Consider the following 20,225-nt stretch of genomic DNA (forward strand, 5'->3'; position numbering starts at 1 on the left):
TTCAAGCCGTTGTCGGGCTTTGGCTTCACCATCACAGCTTTTCCTACAGCCCGGCTGTTCCCCGGTGCTGTCCCAGTCTTTCAACTGCGTCTTCCCTCCGAGACGGGTTCCTGCAGGCAGCAGCCGAGCAGGCGTACGTGAGGTTTGCCCACGGCTGCGGCTGCTGAATAGCAGCCAGAGCTTGGGTTTTGCCCTCTGAGGTGAGACGTGGTGCTGAAAGCATCTTCCGGCGTTTCAAACCACCTCACCTCTGGTGGTTTGAGGTCTGCGGCTGTGGCAGAGGTGAATGTGGCTGCTGCTGCTCAGATGCAGCAGTTTGGCCTGACCCAGGCTTAGCCTTGGACTGGCTGGAGATCTGTGTCTTTGCAGACTCACTGAAAACAGTTTCTGGTTTGCTTTCAGGGGGCTGGTAGGCTCAGCCTGTCGGGTCAGCTCTGGCCCTGAGTCCGGCTTCAGGCACGTGGTCTGCCGAGCCCATCACCTTGTAACGGGCGAGCACCTCGACCGTTGCCGAAAACTCAGAAATGGGTGAAGGGCAGGACAAGTGGCACGGGCACCCAGGGCTGCCAGGCATCTCATGCCTCCGACTCTGCAGATTCCTGAGTATTTCTTGTGCAGCACAGAACAGGTCTAAGGCGATGAAAAGTCCCAGGAGAACCACTTGTCTGCAGAGTGCTTGCTGCGCCCTGCCTTCCCCAACAGCCATCGGTCCTGTGCTCGCTGGGCTTCAGTCCCGGTTTGCTCTGCTCACTTCATGTGAGGGACGCAAGCCTGAATTCCTCGGTCGTTTTAATCAGGTGAATGTTCAGTGTGAAGCTGCCGAGAGTGAATGTCAGGAGCTGGCAGGAAAGAACAGGGTTGGAGTCGAGAGTAGGGAGAGGGAAGAATGAGTTTTATAACATGGGGGGAAAAAAACCTTCCTGTAAAATAAAAATGAATATAAGAGGCTGAAAAACTGCCAGGCATCAGGAGCTCTGCAGAAGCCGAAGGAACACTTTTTGGCACGGGAGTCACATTTGTTGGCGGTGGAGGGAGGAGCGGGTGCACCGACACCATCATTTTTCTCTCCGCACGACCAATGTGGCTCTGCTGCTGGTGCCAATGGCTGTGGTGCGGTGGATGCACATTTGGCCGGGGAGCGGTGATTTGCGGGGGGAGGGTTGACAGAGGGAATCTGCTGATAGTTTTTCATTAGCGATTACTCCTCTTCAGCAAGATATGAACTTTTCTGATCCAGGGATGGAGGCAATAGGCATCCCAGCTATCGCCCCTGCGGGGGCGAGGCGCATGGGGCTGCACATGGATCATTGTGGTTTCCCAGGGCATAAACCAACGTGGAGGTCTGCAGGAGAGGTCCCGAGGGCTGCTGCCGAGCGGCTCTCACGCACGTTTAGGGGAGCGTTTGGGCGGGTCCTGTGGATGCTGACAGGCCCCCCGGCATCGGTCAGGCGGTGCTAATTTGGTAAATCAGCACCTAGGACTCTGCCCCCGCCATGCCTAGGTGCTGTTGGGCTGGAAAAGCCGCTGGCGTGGTGGAGCCAGGGCCGTGGCTCCCTGCGGGCAGGACGTGGTCCGGGCTGCCAGTGCAAGCAGACAGATGGGTGTTTGGACAGCCCATTCCTGGTGTCATGCTGGTGGCTCGCAGAGCACCGTGGGCCAGGGCTGGCACTGTGCAAATGTGCAAAACACAGCAAAACCACCGCTTCCTCGCTCAAGAAACTTGTGGTCTAAGTAAACAGTGAAACCAGGGTGCAAATCTCATTTTAAGCCTTTTTTTAAGGATGTCTGCTGTGCTAGGGGTGTGCTGATTGCTTAGTGTGGATGATTCTCGAGAAAAATTCAGCAAGATTCATTTTATCAGAGGTTCTCAGCCCGAGTGCCTCGACTGGCCAAGAGTGCACGTTGATTTGCCTCCCATTGCCTAAAAAATATGATGGGAAGTTAGAGGAGCTCTGTGATAATGCCTGCCCTTGCGGCAGCACTACAATTAGGGACCGCTTACGTCTCAAGTGCCTTAACAGTAGAGTCCTCTTCTGAGGATGACATTTTCCTCCAGGCATCCCAAAGAGCCTGTTTTTGACAGCTCTGGTTGCGACACTCCAGCAGATAAACGCGTGATTGTGTGTACAAACTGCTGGCAGCGCGGGGGGCACGGGGGGGCTCCGGGCTGAACGGGCTCTGCCTGGGAGGGGTTTCGTGGCCAGTCTGGGCTCTGCCCGACACAGAGGAGGGCTTGTCCTTTCTGTTCTCCTAATGCAGCCAGGCCGGCTTGCCGCCATCTCTCGCTCTGCCCATTTTCCTATGGTGTCTATGCAATATTTCCACGCTGTTTTTTAGCCTCTCTCTACTGTTCGAGTCCATGTCCTGCTATTCTCTTCGGACAGTATCCGAATTGTTTTGCATATTCTCTCTGCAATCAGAGATTTCCCTGAGTCATACCTAAATGTTAATAAAAGCCTAATGGTTTATGTTAAGGAAGGCAAGAGATAAAACTAGAGCCCTTTTATCACAGACTTTAATGGCCTGAAAATGCCAGTTGTGTGGGAGCAACTGCCAAATTTTGAGCCTATGAAGATGATGGCTAAGTCCCACAAATCAACAAGTTTGGAGCGGATTATCAGATGCTGGCTGTGTCATTTTCCCAGGACTCCAGGCATGCTAGAAGCCAACAGTAATCCACTCTGATACGAGGCATGAAGGGGGCTGGACTCCCTTTCCACTTACTGCTGCTCTGCGAAGCTTTCAGACCCGCTGTAGCGGAGTCAGAAGAGCCTTGCTGAAAGCAAAAGCTGCAGGGCTTTTTTCTGAACTGCAGCCTGCTTTTGATTCAGAAATAAACTCCATCTTTGCTTAAGAACTATTTTTGAGGTCACAAACACAGGATGCAGAAATCAGTACGTTTCATGGTTTTCCTGAGTGCTGCCTCACCACTCCTCTTCCTCCTTCTGTTTCCAGCAGACTTCCTTCCCGAAGGGACATCCTGCGCGCCTGCCTCTGGGGCGCAGCGCCCACGGCTGGGGAGCTGTAATGGAAATTCTGGGAAATCGCTTTTTCTGCTCCTTTTAGGCCTGGGATAAAGAACTGAACTTGTGCCGTGAAAATAGCTGAACTCTTGAGCTCTGATGTGGCTGGAAATCTTTTATCTCTGTCCCGCTTTGTTTTTGCAATCACGCTCACGGGTTAATCTGACTAACCCTCCTCTTAGATGTGGCTCCTTGGTTTGAATTAATTTGCATCACTTGTGAAATTTTGCAAAAATACCGAGTATGCCCTCCTTGCAAGTGCGTGGGGTGACAGCAATGCTGCTCGGCCGGTGCCGGTTGTGGGTTGTCTCCAGCTTGTGCCCGAGGTGGCTCTTCGTTAGCATCAAAGTGGCAGAGTCAAATGTTTTGAGAGCAGAAGGATCTGAATCTAGACCCACCCAATATTTCCCTGAGTTACTGAGTATCCAGAGTGTGTAGCAGAAAAATAGTGGCAATACACTAAATGCCCACAGGGTTGTTTCAAAATGCAGATGATAGAAAGAGATTGGTTTTGGAAGAAAACATAACGTTTATGCTTTCCCCACTTTAGGGTAGGGCAGATTGATTTAAGATGGAGCGAGATTTAACCCATTCCGCATGGAGAAAGCGTTTTAGCACAACCTTGAAGTGTGATTTCCCAAGCTGCAGTGATTGCCTGGTGCTTGCAGAAGGATGTGACTCGGCCGTATCCTGTTTACCGTAATGTGGCAGAGTTAAGATGTCCCCTCGGTGCTGTGGTTTACAGACAGCAGCAGCGCAGTGTGTCACCCCACCCTGAGACCTGAGAGAGGGAAACACCATATGTTTCCTCCTGCCCATCAGTCAGAAGAGCTGATGTCATTTAAAGAAAGGTGTTTCAGAGGAAGGATGTATGTGGCCAAAATAAAGCTTGGCCTGTGTTAGAATAGTTACATCCTGTTTACCGTGGAAGACACTTTGCGCTGCTATTGGGTCAGAAATGCGTGATTTACACACAGGCAGGCGCAGCAGATAAGGAACTTCCCGTGATTTCGGCCACCTGTGAGAAGAAAGGGCTGCATCCCTTGGGCTGGGAGGGGTGAAGCTGCAGGCAGAGAAACGCCAGTACCAGCTCCCCGGGCAGCTGCTGCGGAGACGAGGTGCTGAGCATCCCTCGGGCCCCCACGCACCTGAGGTGCCTCTGTGCCTCAGCTTCCCAGCTGGCAGGAGCCTTGTGAGCTTCGGGTGGTTAATAGTGGTAAAGAGTAATGAAGAGGGGCTAGAGATAACCATCCCCAAGACAAATAAATAAACCCAAGTGCATTTCTAAAAGTCTGGCTGTGAATGGAAGGGACCATTAAATCAGAAACACGAATGGCTTGCCGTATCCTGTGTATGGTATAAAAAGGTTGTGTTGCCCAGTTACAGAGGGAAACATACACGCTTAAGAATTTGGGCTACGGTTTTATTTTTTAATAGAATGAAATACCGTAAAACTGCAAAATGCATTTAGCAAAGTCACTTACATCTACAACACTTGATCCTTTCGTCTTGGTCCCATGTGAACCAAGCTGCAGCTCCGAGCATGTTGCCTCCTGCTTGGCACTCTCTTTAGCACAGGAAGTTTTTCAAGTCAGTCTTTGTTACTTCACGTCTGACGCGACCGGCAGCAGCAGCGGACGTGGGGTTTGGTGTCTGCTGGGGTGCAGGGGACCGAGATCAGGGTTGTTTCGTGGAAAGGACCCAGCCTGCCGTTTGCGACAGCACGCTTGTGCTGGTCCAGAAGCAGGGAAATGAGTCCTGGTTGCGTCTGCAGCGGCGCGCTCCCTCCGGGCAGGGGGGATGAGCCGTTCTGCAGAGCAGGGGAATTGTCTGCTGTGTGTGCCATTGCACAGAGGATGCTGTGGGTCTGTGACGGCACCAGGTACTCGGGAAGCCAGTGCTGTTTGCTGACCAGCTGCTACAGAAGACCGAGAGCTGGCTGGCACCTACAGTTGACACCCAGCCCGGTGGGGTTTGCTGCTGTCTTCTCCCACGCAAAGACGAGGAGGGGGCAGTGCCACGGCCTGCGGCGCCCGCGCCGACTGCCCCTGCAGAGAGGTCCCCAGCCTGGCCGTGGTCTGGCGGGGGGACGCCATCCCTCGATCCCGGAGACGCAGCCCAGTTGCTTCGCACATGTTTTGAGTTTCTTCCCCATTTTTTTCCAGGGGCATGTTGCTGTAATGTGGCACCAGCCCAAGATGTGTGGTCGTGGCCGGGAGAGGGGACAGGCACAAGGCAGGAGGTGCGCCCCAAACCGGGGTCCGGGCACAAGGTTGGAGCAGAGGGGTGGTCCTGCCTGGGTCTCACGCGCTGGCTGCAAAGCCTGAAGATTTGCCTAATCTCCTAAACGGGCTGAAGAGAGGGGAGAGCTGAAGATTTAGTCTGGTTCCATTAATGAAATAATAATGATAATAAGGGAATTAAAATACAGGCCCTGGTGTACTCAGCCCAGGGAGGAAGGAATATGCTAAACAGGCTGGTTGTCAACTTCTCCTGCCTGGTGGAAGGAGAAGCATGTGGTCCAGGTTTTTAACAGATACAGCCTCAAATCCCTGCATTTGTTCTGCTTAAATTAGCACTCCTGATGATTATTTTGGAAGGGATATCCACGTTATGGTGGAGTTCAGAAAGGCGTAAAATGTGCTTAGTTTTAGGGGTGTGGGTTGCAGTCCGCCAGCGGTCTCTTGTCTAGAGTTTTGTATAAGCACTTCCCACAATCAGGGCCTTAATTTGGTGTGCTTTCAGGCAGCCTGCAAATACCCACAGTCGTCGGCACGTCAGCCCTGCAGCTGCATGCCCGCACCCGGGAAGGGTGACAGCGCAATTGCGGCTTCTCTTAAGATGAGCCTGAAATGGCACTGTAGATGATGTGGTAATGGCCCTTGAAACATGCCCATCATTTGAACAGCTTCGGCTGCACCCACAGCACTTCATAAAAGCTGCTGTAGGAGTGACAGCAGGTGAATTGTTGGCAGCCAGACTGTTGTGATATTCAGACGTTGTTGAATCCATCCACATTGTCTGAGCGGAAATTATAAGGAGAGTCTCGGAAGATTCAGGGTGAGAGTGGTCATAAATCTTGGGTGCATCTCAGCAGGGTAGGAGGAATATGAAGCATCAGTCCCATTTTCAAATGCTGCTGTCATGCAGCAACTGTGCTAATTAATTTAGCATAGGATAGTAAAGTCTGTTGTCTTGCTTTGGTCCAAATGAGCCAAATGCCTGCTCGCAGACAAGGCTCACGGGTGAGGAGTCCTTAGCAATCGTCCTCTGCCTTCGCCCCTTGGCACCTGATAGAGAATTGACATGGCAGCCTTGATTCCGGCCTCATGTCTCCAGTTGCCAGCCCTCGTGCGAGGCGGCTCGTCCACCGGGGCCAGCCCCGGCAGTGCTGCTCACCGCCCCAGTTCCTGCCAGAGCCGTGCGCCTGCTCGAGCTGCGGCGCCTGCTGTCCTGCTGTCCTGAATTTAACTTTTCTGTAACAAAGGCAGTTCCTGCTCCCCCAGAGCTTTGGGGAACAGCTTGAAAGCAGAAGCAGAGGCAAATAATGAACATCTTGTGGTCTTGGGCACAGGACACAGCTGTACTTGTTCCCTGGGGCACGGTGAGCGGCTGCGGGTTGAGGCTGGACGGGGTCGGTGGCTCCAGCATTTCTGGGCAGAGTTTTGCAGCTGCTGCTCTTCCCTCCATGTCCCGCAGCACAGTGCCTCCTCCCACTCGGCAGCTCCTCCATCCTGTCCTGTCCCAGTGGAAGACCAGTGGAAATTTTGCTGTTGACTACAGTAGCAGCAAGATCAGAGCCAGGATTTACAGTCCTGAGAGTCTCCAGCAAGCTTCCCCCCCCCCCTTGGCTCTGTTCTCACTCACTTCCTTACTTACTTGCAGAAATAATAATATTTTGAGTTCTTTTATTGGAGAAACTTTTGCTTCACCTTTTGTTTGAGAGGGAAGGAGCTGGAGATGGCTGCTGGGCTTGCAGCTGCCTCAGCTGAGCGCGGCTCCGTGCGCTCCCAAGCGCTGATCCCGAGGGCTGACCAGCGGGAAGGGGACCCATTGCAGCACTGGGGCCACGCACGGGAAGGGGACCCATCGCAGCGCTGGGGCGGCGCATGGGAAGGGGTCCCATTGCAGTGCTGGGGCCATGCACGGGAAGGGGACCCATCGCAGCGGGGGTCGCGCATGGGACCAGCCCTCTGCGGGCAGAGCAACTGCCTCTGCAAGGGCAGGCGGCCACTGGGGACGGCTCATCTTTGGCAGGCTGAGAAACCTCACCTGTGGCGCAGCCCCCGCTGGCAAGGGGCTTCCAGCGCCGTGCCAGAGAAGAGACCTCTGACTGCTTCGGTGGGAGAGGGGAGCAAGGAGACCCCTTGTCCCCTTTTACCGTCGCACCTGACCTTTGTATTGAGGTGAGGGTGCCGCTACAGTAAATGGGTCTTTGGCTGGGGACGCCCTCCTGGGGTGCCCTGCACCTGGATGGCTCCAGCAGCGATCCTGGTGCTGCCCTGGTCCTGCCCATAGCATGAGCAAGGGCAGAGCTCCTCCAGCAGCTCATCTCCAGCAAAGCCTGGTCTGGATTTGGCTCTGAGGGTAGATCTGGTAAGCAGAAAGGAGGCTCTGTTACAGCTCTTTGCTCCCATGTTAACGAGTTACATTTTCCCATTCCATGACTCGGTAGTGAGGAGCTTTCCCTGGGCGCAGCAGGGCCATCAGCAGTTTGTCCACACTGAGCCCGAGGCAGTGATGGCGGGGGGGACCCGCTGGCGTTTGCTGCAGCCCGTTGACGTGCATGTCTCTCCGCAGCTGCAGCCGGAGCAGCTGGACTGTGGAGCTGCGCACCTTCAGCACCCGCTGGCCATCGTGAACCCCGTCACAGCGACCCCCGTGTTCACCTACAGCGGCCTGACGGCGGTAGCGGTGGCCAGCGTCAATAACTACACCGTTGTGTTCCTGGGCACTGCCAGCGGAGGACTCCTGAAGGCAAGTGGAGCCCAGCAGCACCAACACGGGGGAGGCAGGGCTGGGGGGACAGGGAGGGTGGCGGGGCTTCCCCTTCCAGCAGCCCTGGTTTGCACAGAGGACAATGTCTGTTGTCGAGTTTGTCTGAGCACCTGCTTTTGCGTGGCAACGAAGAAGTAATTGGATGCTGCCGTAATCTGTACAGTGATGTATGCTGCCTGGTGGCTGGTGGCCGTTAATTACTGTTCAAGGCTGCCATGCAAGCAGGATGTTCTTGATGAACCCTATGCTGGAAATGTTATTGTGCAGCATTTAATTATTAACAGCTCTTCTAATAAATTCCCCCTCCAAGCTGATGGCTTTTGAAGGCTTCATGTAGACAGGGGAATCACCGAGAGATGCTTCATCACAGCTGAGTCCAAAGCAGGTGTGAACCCACGCATCTGATGGAGTATCTGTTTTAAATAACGTGCCAAAGGCAATGTAGGGCAATGCAATACCCTGGCTCCGGAGCCAAGATGCCAGGCCAAGGTTTCAGTAAGTTTAGCAGTTGAAGTTTGCCAAAGAAGGTTTTGATTCCAGCCAGCCACAACAGTTTGGTGTACTCTCAGCATCAAAAGTCCACAGAGGAGAGGGGAAAAAAGCCCTGGAGCAGAGACACGGCTGATACCTGCTTTGTCTCAGCCTGGGGTGAGTGGTGTATAATGTAGAATATTGGATCGAAATGCTTGGAGAGAAGAAAACTGATCCAATCTCTTCCCTTGCGTCCAAGCGCTCCTGTTAGAAATGTGGGAACGATCACAAAGAAACTCACTGCTTTGATTTTTGCCCACAGGGGCAGGTAATTCACAAGGGTGGGAGGAAGCTGGCACCCCGGCCAGGTGCACCGGGCTGGAGAGGCACATGCCACACGCAGCGCAGCCCTGTTCACACAGTATTAACAGCTCTGCTTCCATTATCATCTCAGAGAAAGCAGCCTTATCTGCTGAGCCTCCATTAGGGAGAGGCTCCTGGCTACCCTTTGCTGGGATAATTTGCTCAGATAGCTCTAATCTAATTCTACAACACAGCTGCATAACCAGAAGCCCTTTTACCTTCGGGGCTCCTTGTTATTTGGCACGGGCTACAAGATACTTTGCACGAGTTATCATTCAGATTTGCTGCCTGAGAAAAGACAGCAAAGGGGCAGAAATAGTGCTCGACCAGCTCCTGCCAGCAGCAATTATGGCTGCCAGGGGTATGCATGGGGAATTAATCAGATAGGCTGCAGACGGGTGTTTCGTGAGGGCCATTATCAGTGCCACGTCCAGCAGTCATTAAAGGAAAAACAGCCCTTGGGAAGCGGTGGCCAGGGCAAGGTGTGCCAGGGTGCAGTGCCCTCGAAGGAGACGGGGTGGGAAGGGCCTGTTCTGGCGAGTCCCCACGTGTCCAGGTCTGGAAGGCCGTAGACGAGGAGCTGTGGTGGGGTTACCCAGGAGTTCGGCCCACCCTGCTCTCACCAGCCCCAGTGCAGCACGTGTGCCCCAGCACGCCCCGGCCCTGCTCTGATGAGAGGACTGGTGGTCTCTGCCCCTCTGCGCCGCTGCGGTGGCTCTCCCCTGGGCGCCCACAGCTCACGGGGATCCAGGGAAAGTGCCCGTGCGGTGAAAGCGTAGGGTAAATGAGCCCAGGAGGCAGTGGGACCTAGGGACAGGTGCCTAGAAACAGCCAAGTGTAGAGCAAATCTCAGCAAGAAGGGAGAGAGGATGGTCACAAAGCTAAAGTGGAGGGCGTTGGGACTCAGTTCATGGACATCTTGGGTGATCCCAGGCAAATCATTTAGATTCTGGATAGCCACCTTTTAAAATGGGGATAATGATAGTTCTCTTCTTTTTTGTAAATTGTAGCTTGCAGTGCTTGCATACGGTTCTTAGCAGAGGGAAACCCTCTGCTTTAAGCTTGTGCTATCTTACTGGGACATGTTGGTGCTGCTCTAGTGTAAGAATTAATTAATCCTATGTTAATTAATTAATCCAGACTTTAGAGAGCAGAGGCACACTTGGTCCTTACAATTATTACCTTCACTTGCTAGTAAGGAGGTAGGAATTTTCCTTGCTCCCTTTCTGTTTTAAGCTGAAAAGTGACTGTCATGCGAAATTGTGTAGCCCTATTGTTATTTCCTCTCAGCAATGCCACATTTAATTTGCTGAGTTTCAAGTCAAATGCCAAGACATTCTGGGATCTGAAAGGCAGGCTGATGCTTTGCAGCCTCTTCCATCACTGCCAGCGCTTCAGCTGGTGATTCATGAGGCAAGGTAGGATTCGGCTCTCTTGCGGCAGCTGCCATGGTCTTCTGGAGTTAGCAGGGATAAAAGCTTCTTTTGGCCAGGAATGACAACACTTATTTTTCAAATATGCAGGGAGCAGGGGATGCCATGTTGTATAGCCCCGTTGCTGATTTTCACTGTTTTTCATTAAGCTTTGGAAATGCAATGTTCTTTGTAATAGAAATGCACATATGTATGTAATGAGGGCTGAAGGCTGGTGCCACTTACATTAGGGTAAAGCGAGAGTAACACTGCTGTGGCCTGCTGGAAACAGCCGCGCAGTCGAGCTGTGCAGTGGGTAGAGCCTTAGACTAGAAGTTTTGCAGGCAGCCTCTCAAACAGAGGGCTTTAAGCAGAGGCACCAAGAGCTGCGAGGGTTGTTCACCACTGGGCACTGCTCCTGGCCATGGCCGGGGCTTTCTGGACCACTTAGTGCCTTCCCAGAGCTGGCTTTTCAGTAAAGCTCTGTGTGTGCAGCTTGTGAAGCGTGTAGAGATTTACAGCACTTGAAAATGTGGAACACCATTAGATACCACTTTGGTTCTTGTTTATAACCGAGGAAAAATAGTCTTCTCCCCGTAGTGTTTGAAAAATGGTCTCGATGAGTGTCTTCTTCTCACTACAGATCAATCTGGACAGTACCATGAAGGTTATTAGCAGGAGATCCATTTCGGTGGCTTACGGAGAGCCTGTCCACCCCATCATGCAGTTCGACCCTTCTGATTCCACCTACCTTTATCTGATGACCTCCTATCAGGTGAGACCTTTAGTCTTCAGCAAAATAGTGCTTTGAGCATCATGCATTTGATTTAGCATTCAGCACTAAGCTGGGAGCAGGAAGGGACAATAAAATTTGCTTTAACATTAATGGGCAGAGCCAAGAAGTTCAGAGCTTTGGCTGAGGTGTTGAAGGGCTTTCCGAGGTGGGGTACCTGTGCCTGTCCATTCTCCTGCACGGGGTGGGGGTCATGCCGAGCAGACTGGCTTCTCGTCTTTGTGGTGGCAAGGTAAAAAGAAGAGTGAAAGATATCAAAAGCAATCCCACTTACGGGAGTGCAGAAATAAGCAGAGGTTGTTCCTGTATAGAAACCCAAAAATTACGGTACACAGTCTGTAAGGAGGCTTTTAGGAGATCCTACAGACAAAAAGTCTGCCTGTCAGAAATGATCCCTGGGGGAGGTTTCTGCTCAGCTTGGCCAGCAGGAGGGCTGGATGGGAGGAGGGCTCTCTGTGGAGACTGGGAACGCCGCAGCAGGTAGAAACAGACGGTCTCATCTCCGTCAAGTGAGCAGAGGAGGAAGACGAGAGCTGAGCGCTCCAGGCACTGGTGGTTTGTCCTGAATTACATTTTAATCTGTCAAAACAGATGCACAACCACAAATGTTATATGTTGCATTTGTATTTTCCAAGCCCTAATTCCCTGCAGATTGGTCATTATCATTTCACAGAACCCTCCCGGGATGCCTCTTTAGCCGATGTTCCAGGCTGTCTCATCTCAGCTCCCAGGCTGGGCCATGCACCTTACTTGGGCTTGATCAAACACCCAGTGCAGCACTTGTGATGCTGTCCTCTGTCTGTTTCTTTTCCAATTAACGAGATGAGTTAATTTTTCCATGGTGGAATTAGCATCCTGGGAAGCTCCCTGGGAGCTCGATGGGGTTGGGTGGGTGCTGAGCGCCGCAGGGCTGGGAAGCAGCTGAGTGCTTCAGGTAAAGTGGGGGTCGGGCCGAGGAGCCCGCAGTCCAAGGTGTGCTTGCCTGGTGGGAGCTCTGGGTTCTCAGCACCTCATGTTGTCAGTCCCTGCTGTACCAAATGACTCAGTTTTCCTTCCCAAATGTTTAGAAATCGAGGGAGGAAAAAGCAGAAACTGACACATGCTTTCCCTCCAACTGCTCCTGCCAAGCAGGTCCCCAGAGGTACTTTGATTTCTTTAGAAATTTAGGTTTCCAGAGCGGTTTTGCTTTCCAGTCGTTTTGTAAATGGCCAGATAGCGTTCAGCTCTCTCTAGAAAGGCACTTTCTGCAGGTCTGAGTGAGAGCTTTTCACAGGGAGGGACAAGCTGTGAAACCATCTCCATCTGACGCATCAGAAAGGTGTGGTGTTGCTCTCCATAGCCTGACCATCACACATCTATTGCCAAGGTGCTGGCTGAAAAGGAGCAGCTCAGCTCAGCTTAGTGCTGCCGTGCACCCCGTGAGGCGACTACGCCGGCAGCAGCAAGCCCGCTCCCTTGGGCACCCCTACCTGCCCTGGGGCGTGCGGCCCCCAGGCTGGGACGGGCTCTGCTGGGGGCACCGGCAGGGCAGTGGGCAGCGGGCAGCTGCCTGTCCCGTCCCCGTGTGGGCTGGTCGTGCACAGAGCGCCCACCTCTGAGCGGTGTGGGGTGGAGGATGGTGGTGCCAAGGTCTGCTCATTGTTGTCCATTCTGTAAGGCTTGGTCCAGGCTAACAGCAAAAGTAGCCTGAGATCCTGGTGTCTCGTCGCTAGCTACACATGGCCATACCAGCGCACCCCGGTCGGGTTGAGTGTTGCTGTGGTGTTGTAAACCATTTGGAAGCAGTTGTGCTGTTGTTGTGCAGATGACGCGGGTGAAGGTGGCTGCCTGCAACCAGTACTCGACATGCACGGAGTGCCTGGCCGCCGCTGATGCTTACTGCGGGTGGTGCACGATGGAGACCAGGTAGGACTGGTTGTGTCCTAGTGCGCTTTGGCATGTCCTTTGTCCTTCAAGCCCGGCCAAGAGTTTTGGGTGCCTTTTATATTTCCACACAGTCACACTACCATTAGTCTTTGTCCATTCCTTACGAAATACGTGCTTTTAAAAACAATTGCATCTGGTCTCAAACGGTTGGGATGCTCTTCAGAGCCAGGATTTAACTGTAGCTGCATTGTTATGCTGCAGTCAGCTTCCAGTGCAAAGAATATCTTGCAGGCATCCAACCATGGGACTGAGAGAGCCAACACCCTGTTAAAGACCGTCTTTTGCCCTTGCAATTATTATTTATGTGTAGGAGACAATCAACACTCAAAAAGGGATTTACAAAATTACACTCCGTGTTTACAAATTGAAGAAGTCGGACAAAATGTCACCTTCTCCACTTTGGTTCTGGGTTCAGCCTGCCTGCTCTCGCTCACCCTGAATCCTGATGCTCCGTTGATGATGGTGGGAGTATGTGCTCTTATCGTGGCAACCAGACACTTTAAATATAGCAGCAAAGCTTTAGGCTTAGCTGCATGGATGGAGGAAAAAGGTGTAGGCACAGGATTTTCTCAGGATCTTCCCTTGCAAGGAAGTCAACATTTTTATCACCTGTTTTGAAAATAAGCAACCATTAATTGTTCCCCTGTTCATTGCAGGTGTTCTCTGCAGCATGAGTGCACAAACTTCACAGGGGCCAACTTCTGGGCGAGTGCAAGTGAAGGAGTGCAGCAGTGCCCTTCCATGACCATCTTGGAGCCCGAGATTAATATCGACAAAGACAACCCGGTGCGTTTGATGTGAATACCAAATTAATCATGCACAGCGTCCCATAGAGTCGTTACCTGCTCTCAGGGCTGATAAATATCCATGCTCCTCTGGCGTAGCAGCACGGCTCCATGTGGCTCGGATATGGGTCGTGGGGATGCTGAGCTCTGTTGTATGCTACCAAGTCAGGCCAAGGTTCTCAAAAGCGCCTGGAGGTGACCTCCTGCGCCTCGACATGCTGGAAGCCAGCAGGACGTCAGCTGCTGAGCCTGTAGGTGAACAGGACTTCTAAGCTGCTGCACTAAACACACTGCAGAGATTTGTAAAATTTCAAAATACAGAAGACCAGCTGCAGACAGCTAAATCAACCCATTTTCTGGTTTCATATTGTCGCTATTTTTAGCAATATTTTAATGATATTTTAAATATTTTCATCAAAATATTTTTCGTTTAAAGACAAACTCTCTCCCAATGGCAAAAATCTTTATGTTCCAAAGTTCTCAACCAGCCCTGACATGGGGAAATCACTCGTAAACAGGCAGCGGCTGGGGCAGAGCCCAGACCAGAGCTGGGGAGAGGGATCCCACAGGACCCTAGCACCGGTCCAGCTCCACTTCTGCCGTGCAGGAGCAGTGGGCTGGCGGTCCCCAGGGAGTCACCCCGCTGACGGCGAGGGAAGCCAGCCGAGCTCATGGGCTGCGCGTTTTCCCGAGTCGCCCTCCTGAAAAGCATTCCCTTCTGCAAAACGTCCCGTCCCTTCTCCTTGGAGGCTGATGGCAAAAAGAAACCCCTGCAGCCAGCCCGCTCGGCCCTTGTGTGCCAGGGGAGGCCGCTGGCTTGTGGCTGGCCCCCAGCAGCCCTCCCAGCAGGCTCCCACGAGACATCTCCCATCACCGGTCCCTGGTATGGACTGGTGCAAGCTGGGAGGTTCTGGCACTCAGAAGCAGGGGTTAATATTTTCTGCTCGTGCAGGCAGCGTGGGTCAAGGACAGCCGGGGCAGCTGGGGAGGGCTTAGCCTTTGCGTCCTGCTTCCTCCGAGTGGTCTCCCCAGAAAGCCCTGGACGGGTTTTCGTGCCAGCTGGTAACACAGCAGCCACGGTTGTTGGAGCTGGTGGTGACGGAGCTCTTAGCACTGAAACAAGGTTTTGTATGTGGATGCCTTTTAGAGTTCAAAGTGCATAAAATGAAAGAAAACAGCTATCTGTGGACTTGTTTTGGAGTCGCTAGCCTATGAAAAGCTTGTAAAACATTGACAAATTCTAAATATAATTTTCTGTCATAATAACTGGGGTGTTTTTTTTTGTCCAAATATAGGCCCTGATAATACAAATAAATGGGACTATCCCGAACCTGAATGGAACAAATATTTCATGTGACTATGGAAATAATATCCACACAGTAGCCAGAGTTGCTGGAGATTATGTAAACCAATTTATTTATTGCAGTTTACTTCCACGTGAGAAATATCCTACGTTTCCAGACAACCAAGGTATGCAGAGGAAAACAAGCTCGGGTCATTCTAGCCACTTTTGTGGACATAATTTTTCATAGGCTTTTTTTCTTTTTCCAATTGTATGTGCAGATAATGCATACAGGGAAAAAAAGACCCAAGCTGCTTCTGTTTTGTAGGGCATATGACTTTAAAGCATGGGAGTTCCACTGTCTTAACATGAATTGATAGTATTTCAAAGCTATCAATTTTTGTTTTAAACGTCAGAATTTAAAAGCCAATTCATGTACTTATTTTATTAAGACTTATCTGGTTAGAGCTTCTGCTTTAGATTTAGTAAGTACTAAACCAAAAATATTTTAGCCCTGGGCAAATAATGTTGCTACTTATATTGATATTTTCAATTGCTCTTGTTCAATTTCCTTCCTGAACGTGCGCTACCTTTCAGGAGAAGTTCTGGAAGAAGAGCAAGTGCGTACCTAAAGGCAGCTCAGAAACTCTTAATCCCATTTATGCAATTAAAAGCCAGACGGAGGTCTTCTAGTATCCCCCTGTTTTCAGATGGTGCCAAGCGGGATGCCTGTCTTGAGGCCCCATGGAGCTGCGTTCTGGAGGTGACAAGCACCTGCGGATCTGGTTGAAGTCAGCTGAGCCTTGACGGCCGAGCTGACCAGATCTGATACTGGCCCTTTGGCGATGGAGACAGCCCCATTTTATAGCTGCTTCTGAGAAGTTCGATGCTTCATTCCAGACTTGAGTGCTTGTTAAATCTTCATCTTTCAAGCCTGGAGTGAATGCTCTATTGAAGATGGCTGACTTCAGTAGGAGAAGAATTAGCCAGTCCTTTTGAAAATCCCACTTTTCATAGGCAAGTTTATAAAGCTACATTGTTTTTCTCCCTAGCTATCCAAAGAATGGGAGATCATTAACTGTTCTGTATTGTTGGTTACAGCAATGTCCAAATGAATTTCTGGAATCCAATGCACTGATTTATTGTACATATTCTGAAAGAGGCATTGTCTCTTGTCCCTGGTGCTTATATGGCAAAATTGCAAAGAAAAAAAAATGAAGCAATTTTGGGGGAAGGGGGAGTTAGTATAGCGTGTTAAGGAGCCAAAAAAGGGATTTCCACTCTTCTCTGCGGGTTTGTTGTCATGGGGAAAGTGAGCGGGGTTTTAAAACATGATAACTAACATGTTTTAATTACCACATTTTTTTTTAAATATCATTTAGCACCAACTGTAAGCAGAGACAATAATTAACTCTGCTAATTAACACTTGCACAACACACTGGAATTTTCTGCTGAAAGTTGCAATGTTCTTTTCTGGTGGGGGTGATGTAAAGCATTGATTTAAGAGGGAAGAGCTGAAAGTCAGAGGGCAAAAGATGAATGGTCCAAGCTCTGAAATGCAGCTCGGAGGAAGCCCTAGAGAAAACAAATCAGAGTTAGCCCTTGTTTTCCCAAGGGTCTGTCTTGTCTTCTAAGCCTGAGTGCGAGCGAGAGGCTCTTGCAACCCAATATTCTTTGGCTTGATTCTCTCAGACCACGTGGTTGTCGAAACTGCTCTCCGGGTCAACAGCAAAAACATTATCCGTGCCAATTTCACCATCTACGATTGCAAAAGAACTGGACACATTTACCCGAAGAGAGCGTAAGTGACCCCGGTGCGCAGGCAGCTGGGCCACCGCGGGCAGGCGGCAGGCAGGCGGCAGCAGGGTGCAGGTGGTGCCGCGCTGGCCACGTGGCACCGGGGTGACGAAGGCAGATGGAGCGGTTTGAAGCCGGGAGGGTGCACACGCGCAGCCGGACGAGGGTCCCCCCGCGCAGGGTTAATGGGGGAGCACAGCCTCCCTGCCAGTGGGGCGGCTGGGGCCCGGGCAAGATTTGGCAGGGGCGTAGTGGCTGCGCTGCCAGGGATTTACAAAGGAGGGTCCTCGCGGCATCTCGAGCCATCTGGACATGTTGGGGTTTTTTTAAACGTGAATAATATTTTTATATAAAGCTTGTTCTGTTAACACTTAGGCAGCAGAGCCAGCCTCCTCAGTGATCCCTGGGGGGTGAGGGAGGGGTGTGGGGAGGGGTGCATTCCTTCTGCTCTCTCTTCCCTGCCAGCCCCAGGTGGGAGCAGCCTTGTACCCCTCATCAGCACGGTGGGCTGGAGGCGAGGGGTCTGGTGCCACCTGCAGAAAGTCACCCACCTTTCAGGAATGTAACAACGGAGACTGACCACGGGGATCCTCGCGTCCTGCCCACCAGCGGTCCCATGCCCTGTGCAAACCGCGGGGGAGAGCCTTCATTGGGCATGAGCGTGCCTGGCTCCTCAGGGAGATGGATGGGGGGAAAGAACGTTTTGGGGGAAAAGAGTGTTTTTCGCTAAGCAGGGGAGGAGCCAGAGCCAGTGGCTCCTGGTCTGCCGTGGCCTGGGGCCAGGCAGTAGCACCAGAGGCAGTGAAACCGTGGAGCTGCCTCGGAGTGGCAGTGGGGATTATGGGCTCTGCTTGCCTCCCCTGACAGCTCCCAGGGAGAGGAGGAGAGGACAGCCCAGCGCCTGCCGTAGACGGGTTTTTCTGGGCACCATTAAAGGCTGAACATAATGTGTGAAGATTGATTGCATGGCTGAGGTGTGGCTCCCCTGAGCAGCCTAAAATCTGCTTTTCTCACTGCACCTTTGCCATTTCAGATGCACCAGCTGCCTCTCAACCAAGTGGAAGTGTCACTGGTGCCCCTCCACCTACACCTGTGTCTCCAACCACTCGCAGTGTGACGACGCGCTGCGGATGAAGGTAAGGGCTGTCAAACTTTGCTACTTTGGGAGACCTTCCCATGTCGCTGTGCTGTGGCTGTTGTTTTCCTGCTCCCGGGGATGGAGGCAGATGGCCTGGGTTTGGCAGCGCTGCCCCGGCGGGTGGGGGGCAGCTCCGAGGATGGCGCTGCTCGGTGTCGCTGAAGTGCTGCATGGCCCTGGGGAGTCTCTGCAGTCGGAAATGCCGCGATACGTGTCTCACTTCCAAGGGCTCAGCAGATGGAGAGCTGGAGGGCCGCTCTGGAGTGCTGCTCTGCATGTGTCGTGTTCACAGCACTCCGCAGCAGCGTGGGTGAGCGTGGCGCAGAGGCCAGGCTTGGACCCTCTTGCCTCGAGGTCCCCAGGCTGAGCCTCGCTTTACTTAGCGACCCTGGGGGCTCTTCGGGCACTGGTGCTCAGCGCAGCCTCAGCCACTCCTCCCGGCAGGCTCTGGGTCTCCTCCATCAGCAGCTGGCACTTGCTGGCCACAGCTTGTCCTGGGCTGGATTTGGGGCACCCTCTTCTGCTGGTGTCCAGGAGAGGGACGCATGTGGGGCAGGTAAGCTGCCGCCGTGCAGTGCTGTGCCGTGCCTGGAGGCACGTGTGTGTGAGGAGGCTGGCAGCCTGGCTAAAGCATTCGGCTGTCCCGGTGCTCTCGGCGGGCTCTGTCCCTTGGCTCTTCATCACCTCTCACATCTGGAGCAATGCCGCTACTTCTTTGCATCCTGGGATGCCTGGGTTTGAGTAATACACTAAACGTAGCAATACTTTACAATTCGTTTAGCTTTGACTAGGCTGTTGCAGTATGTTAATAATTTGCTGGAGCACCACTGGTGGTGCTCGTCTAAAGGAGAAAATCGCCCCTTTCCAAATTATAGCTTTAATAACCCAGAGGCTCAGTGTGTTCCTGCTTCTGAAATTTAAATTGAAGTTAATTTAAATGAAATTGGCTTTTTAGCAATCAATCTGCCGTAGATCCAAGCCAAGCTTTTACACTGTAAATTGAATATCCCTTTGGCACCGGTGCTCTTGCTCTCATCTTAGCTCTTCCAGCGGTTCCCCGTGCTCGTCGCTGGCAGGAGTTTGGCCCCGTGTCAGATGTCGCACCCTCACCGCCCGGGCTCAACCCTGGGGCCAGCCCTGGCGTCTGCTCCCCTTCAGTGGGGAGGAGGTGGGTGCCTGCAAGTGCAGGGGATGGGGAAGGAGATGGGGCCACCATGTCACAGCTCTGCGCCTTCGTGTCTAGTGTGAAACCCGGGGAAACATTTCCTGTCCCTGCTGGCTGGCAGCGGGGTGACGGCTCCTGGCAGCGCAGGGCAGCGCTGGTCTGTTCCCTGGCTTGTGAAGTGTGTCTGGATGGGTTGTGCTTCTTGGTGAATGTCTGGGCTGCTCCCACCGGGCGGTTTGAGGAAGCACCCTCCGCTTTGTCAACTTCCCAAGTTTCAGAAAGTATCTGGCGTTTTCTCTTGTTGTCTGGATGGGGGCTGGGCACTTGAAAACCATCACTGATGGCTGCCCCTGGTGTGGGACTCACGCACTGAGGCTGCACGGTGGTGTGTCTGCCCTGTGCCAGGACACGGGGAGCTGTGCCGGGTGTCTGGCAGCGTGCTGGGCTGCCGGGGCATGAGGCCTCGTGGCACAGAGGGCCGTGAGCCACGGATGCTGGTGCTGCGCCTGCCCCCGGGCGCTGGGGCTGCTGCTCGGGGCGGGGGCTCCGGGGGCTGTCAGCCCCGCCGGTGGCACTGGGTGACAGCAGAGCTGTGGGGGTGGCTGGGGACCGCTGCAGATTGGTCCTCCATCAATGTTTGTAGTCACGGCTGGTACGCCATGTGTTTCTCATTAAATCTAGAGGAAGAGATTGGGCTGTGAGAGGACTTCTGAAGAAGGTCCCATGTTATTGGATTGACTTTTTCCTTGACAAAGCGCCGCATAGCCTGCAACTTGGCTGGCAAACGCAAAAATTACCTGAGATAATCTGTGTCCTTTGACTTAAGTGTAGCTGCTGCTTGAAAGGCAGGGGCAGAGCGGTTATTCAACGGAGCAGGGAGCGGTGTGTTTTCCTGCCTCAGCCCAGGGGTCCCTGCCAGACTGCATCCAGGGAGATGCCGGAGCGGATTTGAGAACCGGATCTTGCCAAGTCCGGCTGCCCCTCGTTCCCTGCCCCACAAGGCAGAGCCTGGCCTTGTCCCCTCCGCTGTGCAGGGCTCCTGGAGGGGGAACAAGCAGTAAAACCAACGAT

At 52.7% G+C, this 20,225-nt stretch overlaps 1 protein-coding gene across 1 annotated transcript in view; it reads left to right on the forward strand.

Moving 5' to 3' along the window:
- The window catches only part of PLXND1 (plexin D1), an 86,663-nt gene that overhangs the window by 13,385 nt on the left and 53,053 nt on the right, over positions 1-20,225 (forward strand). Inside the window, exons 2-8 of the mRNA XM_072876153.1 lie at positions 7,824-8,000; positions 10,911-11,042; positions 12,865-12,965; positions 13,643-13,772; positions 15,067-15,241; positions 16,747-16,855; positions 17,885-17,987. Coding sequence (XP_072732254.1) covers positions 7,824-8,000; positions 10,911-11,042; positions 12,865-12,965; positions 13,643-13,772; positions 15,067-15,241; positions 16,747-16,855; positions 17,885-17,987 — 927 coding nt within the window. The remainder of the gene's footprint in view (positions 1-7,823; positions 8,001-10,910; positions 11,043-12,864; positions 12,966-13,642; positions 13,773-15,066; positions 15,242-16,746; positions 16,856-17,884; positions 17,988-20,225) is intronic.

The sequence above is a fragment of the Ciconia boyciana genome, chromosome 11 (genome assembly GCF_034638445.1).
Source record: "Ciconia boyciana chromosome 11, ASM3463844v1, whole genome shotgun sequence".
NCBI classification, from domain to species: domain Eukaryota; kingdom Metazoa; phylum Chordata; class Aves; order Ciconiiformes; family Ciconiidae; genus Ciconia; species Ciconia boyciana.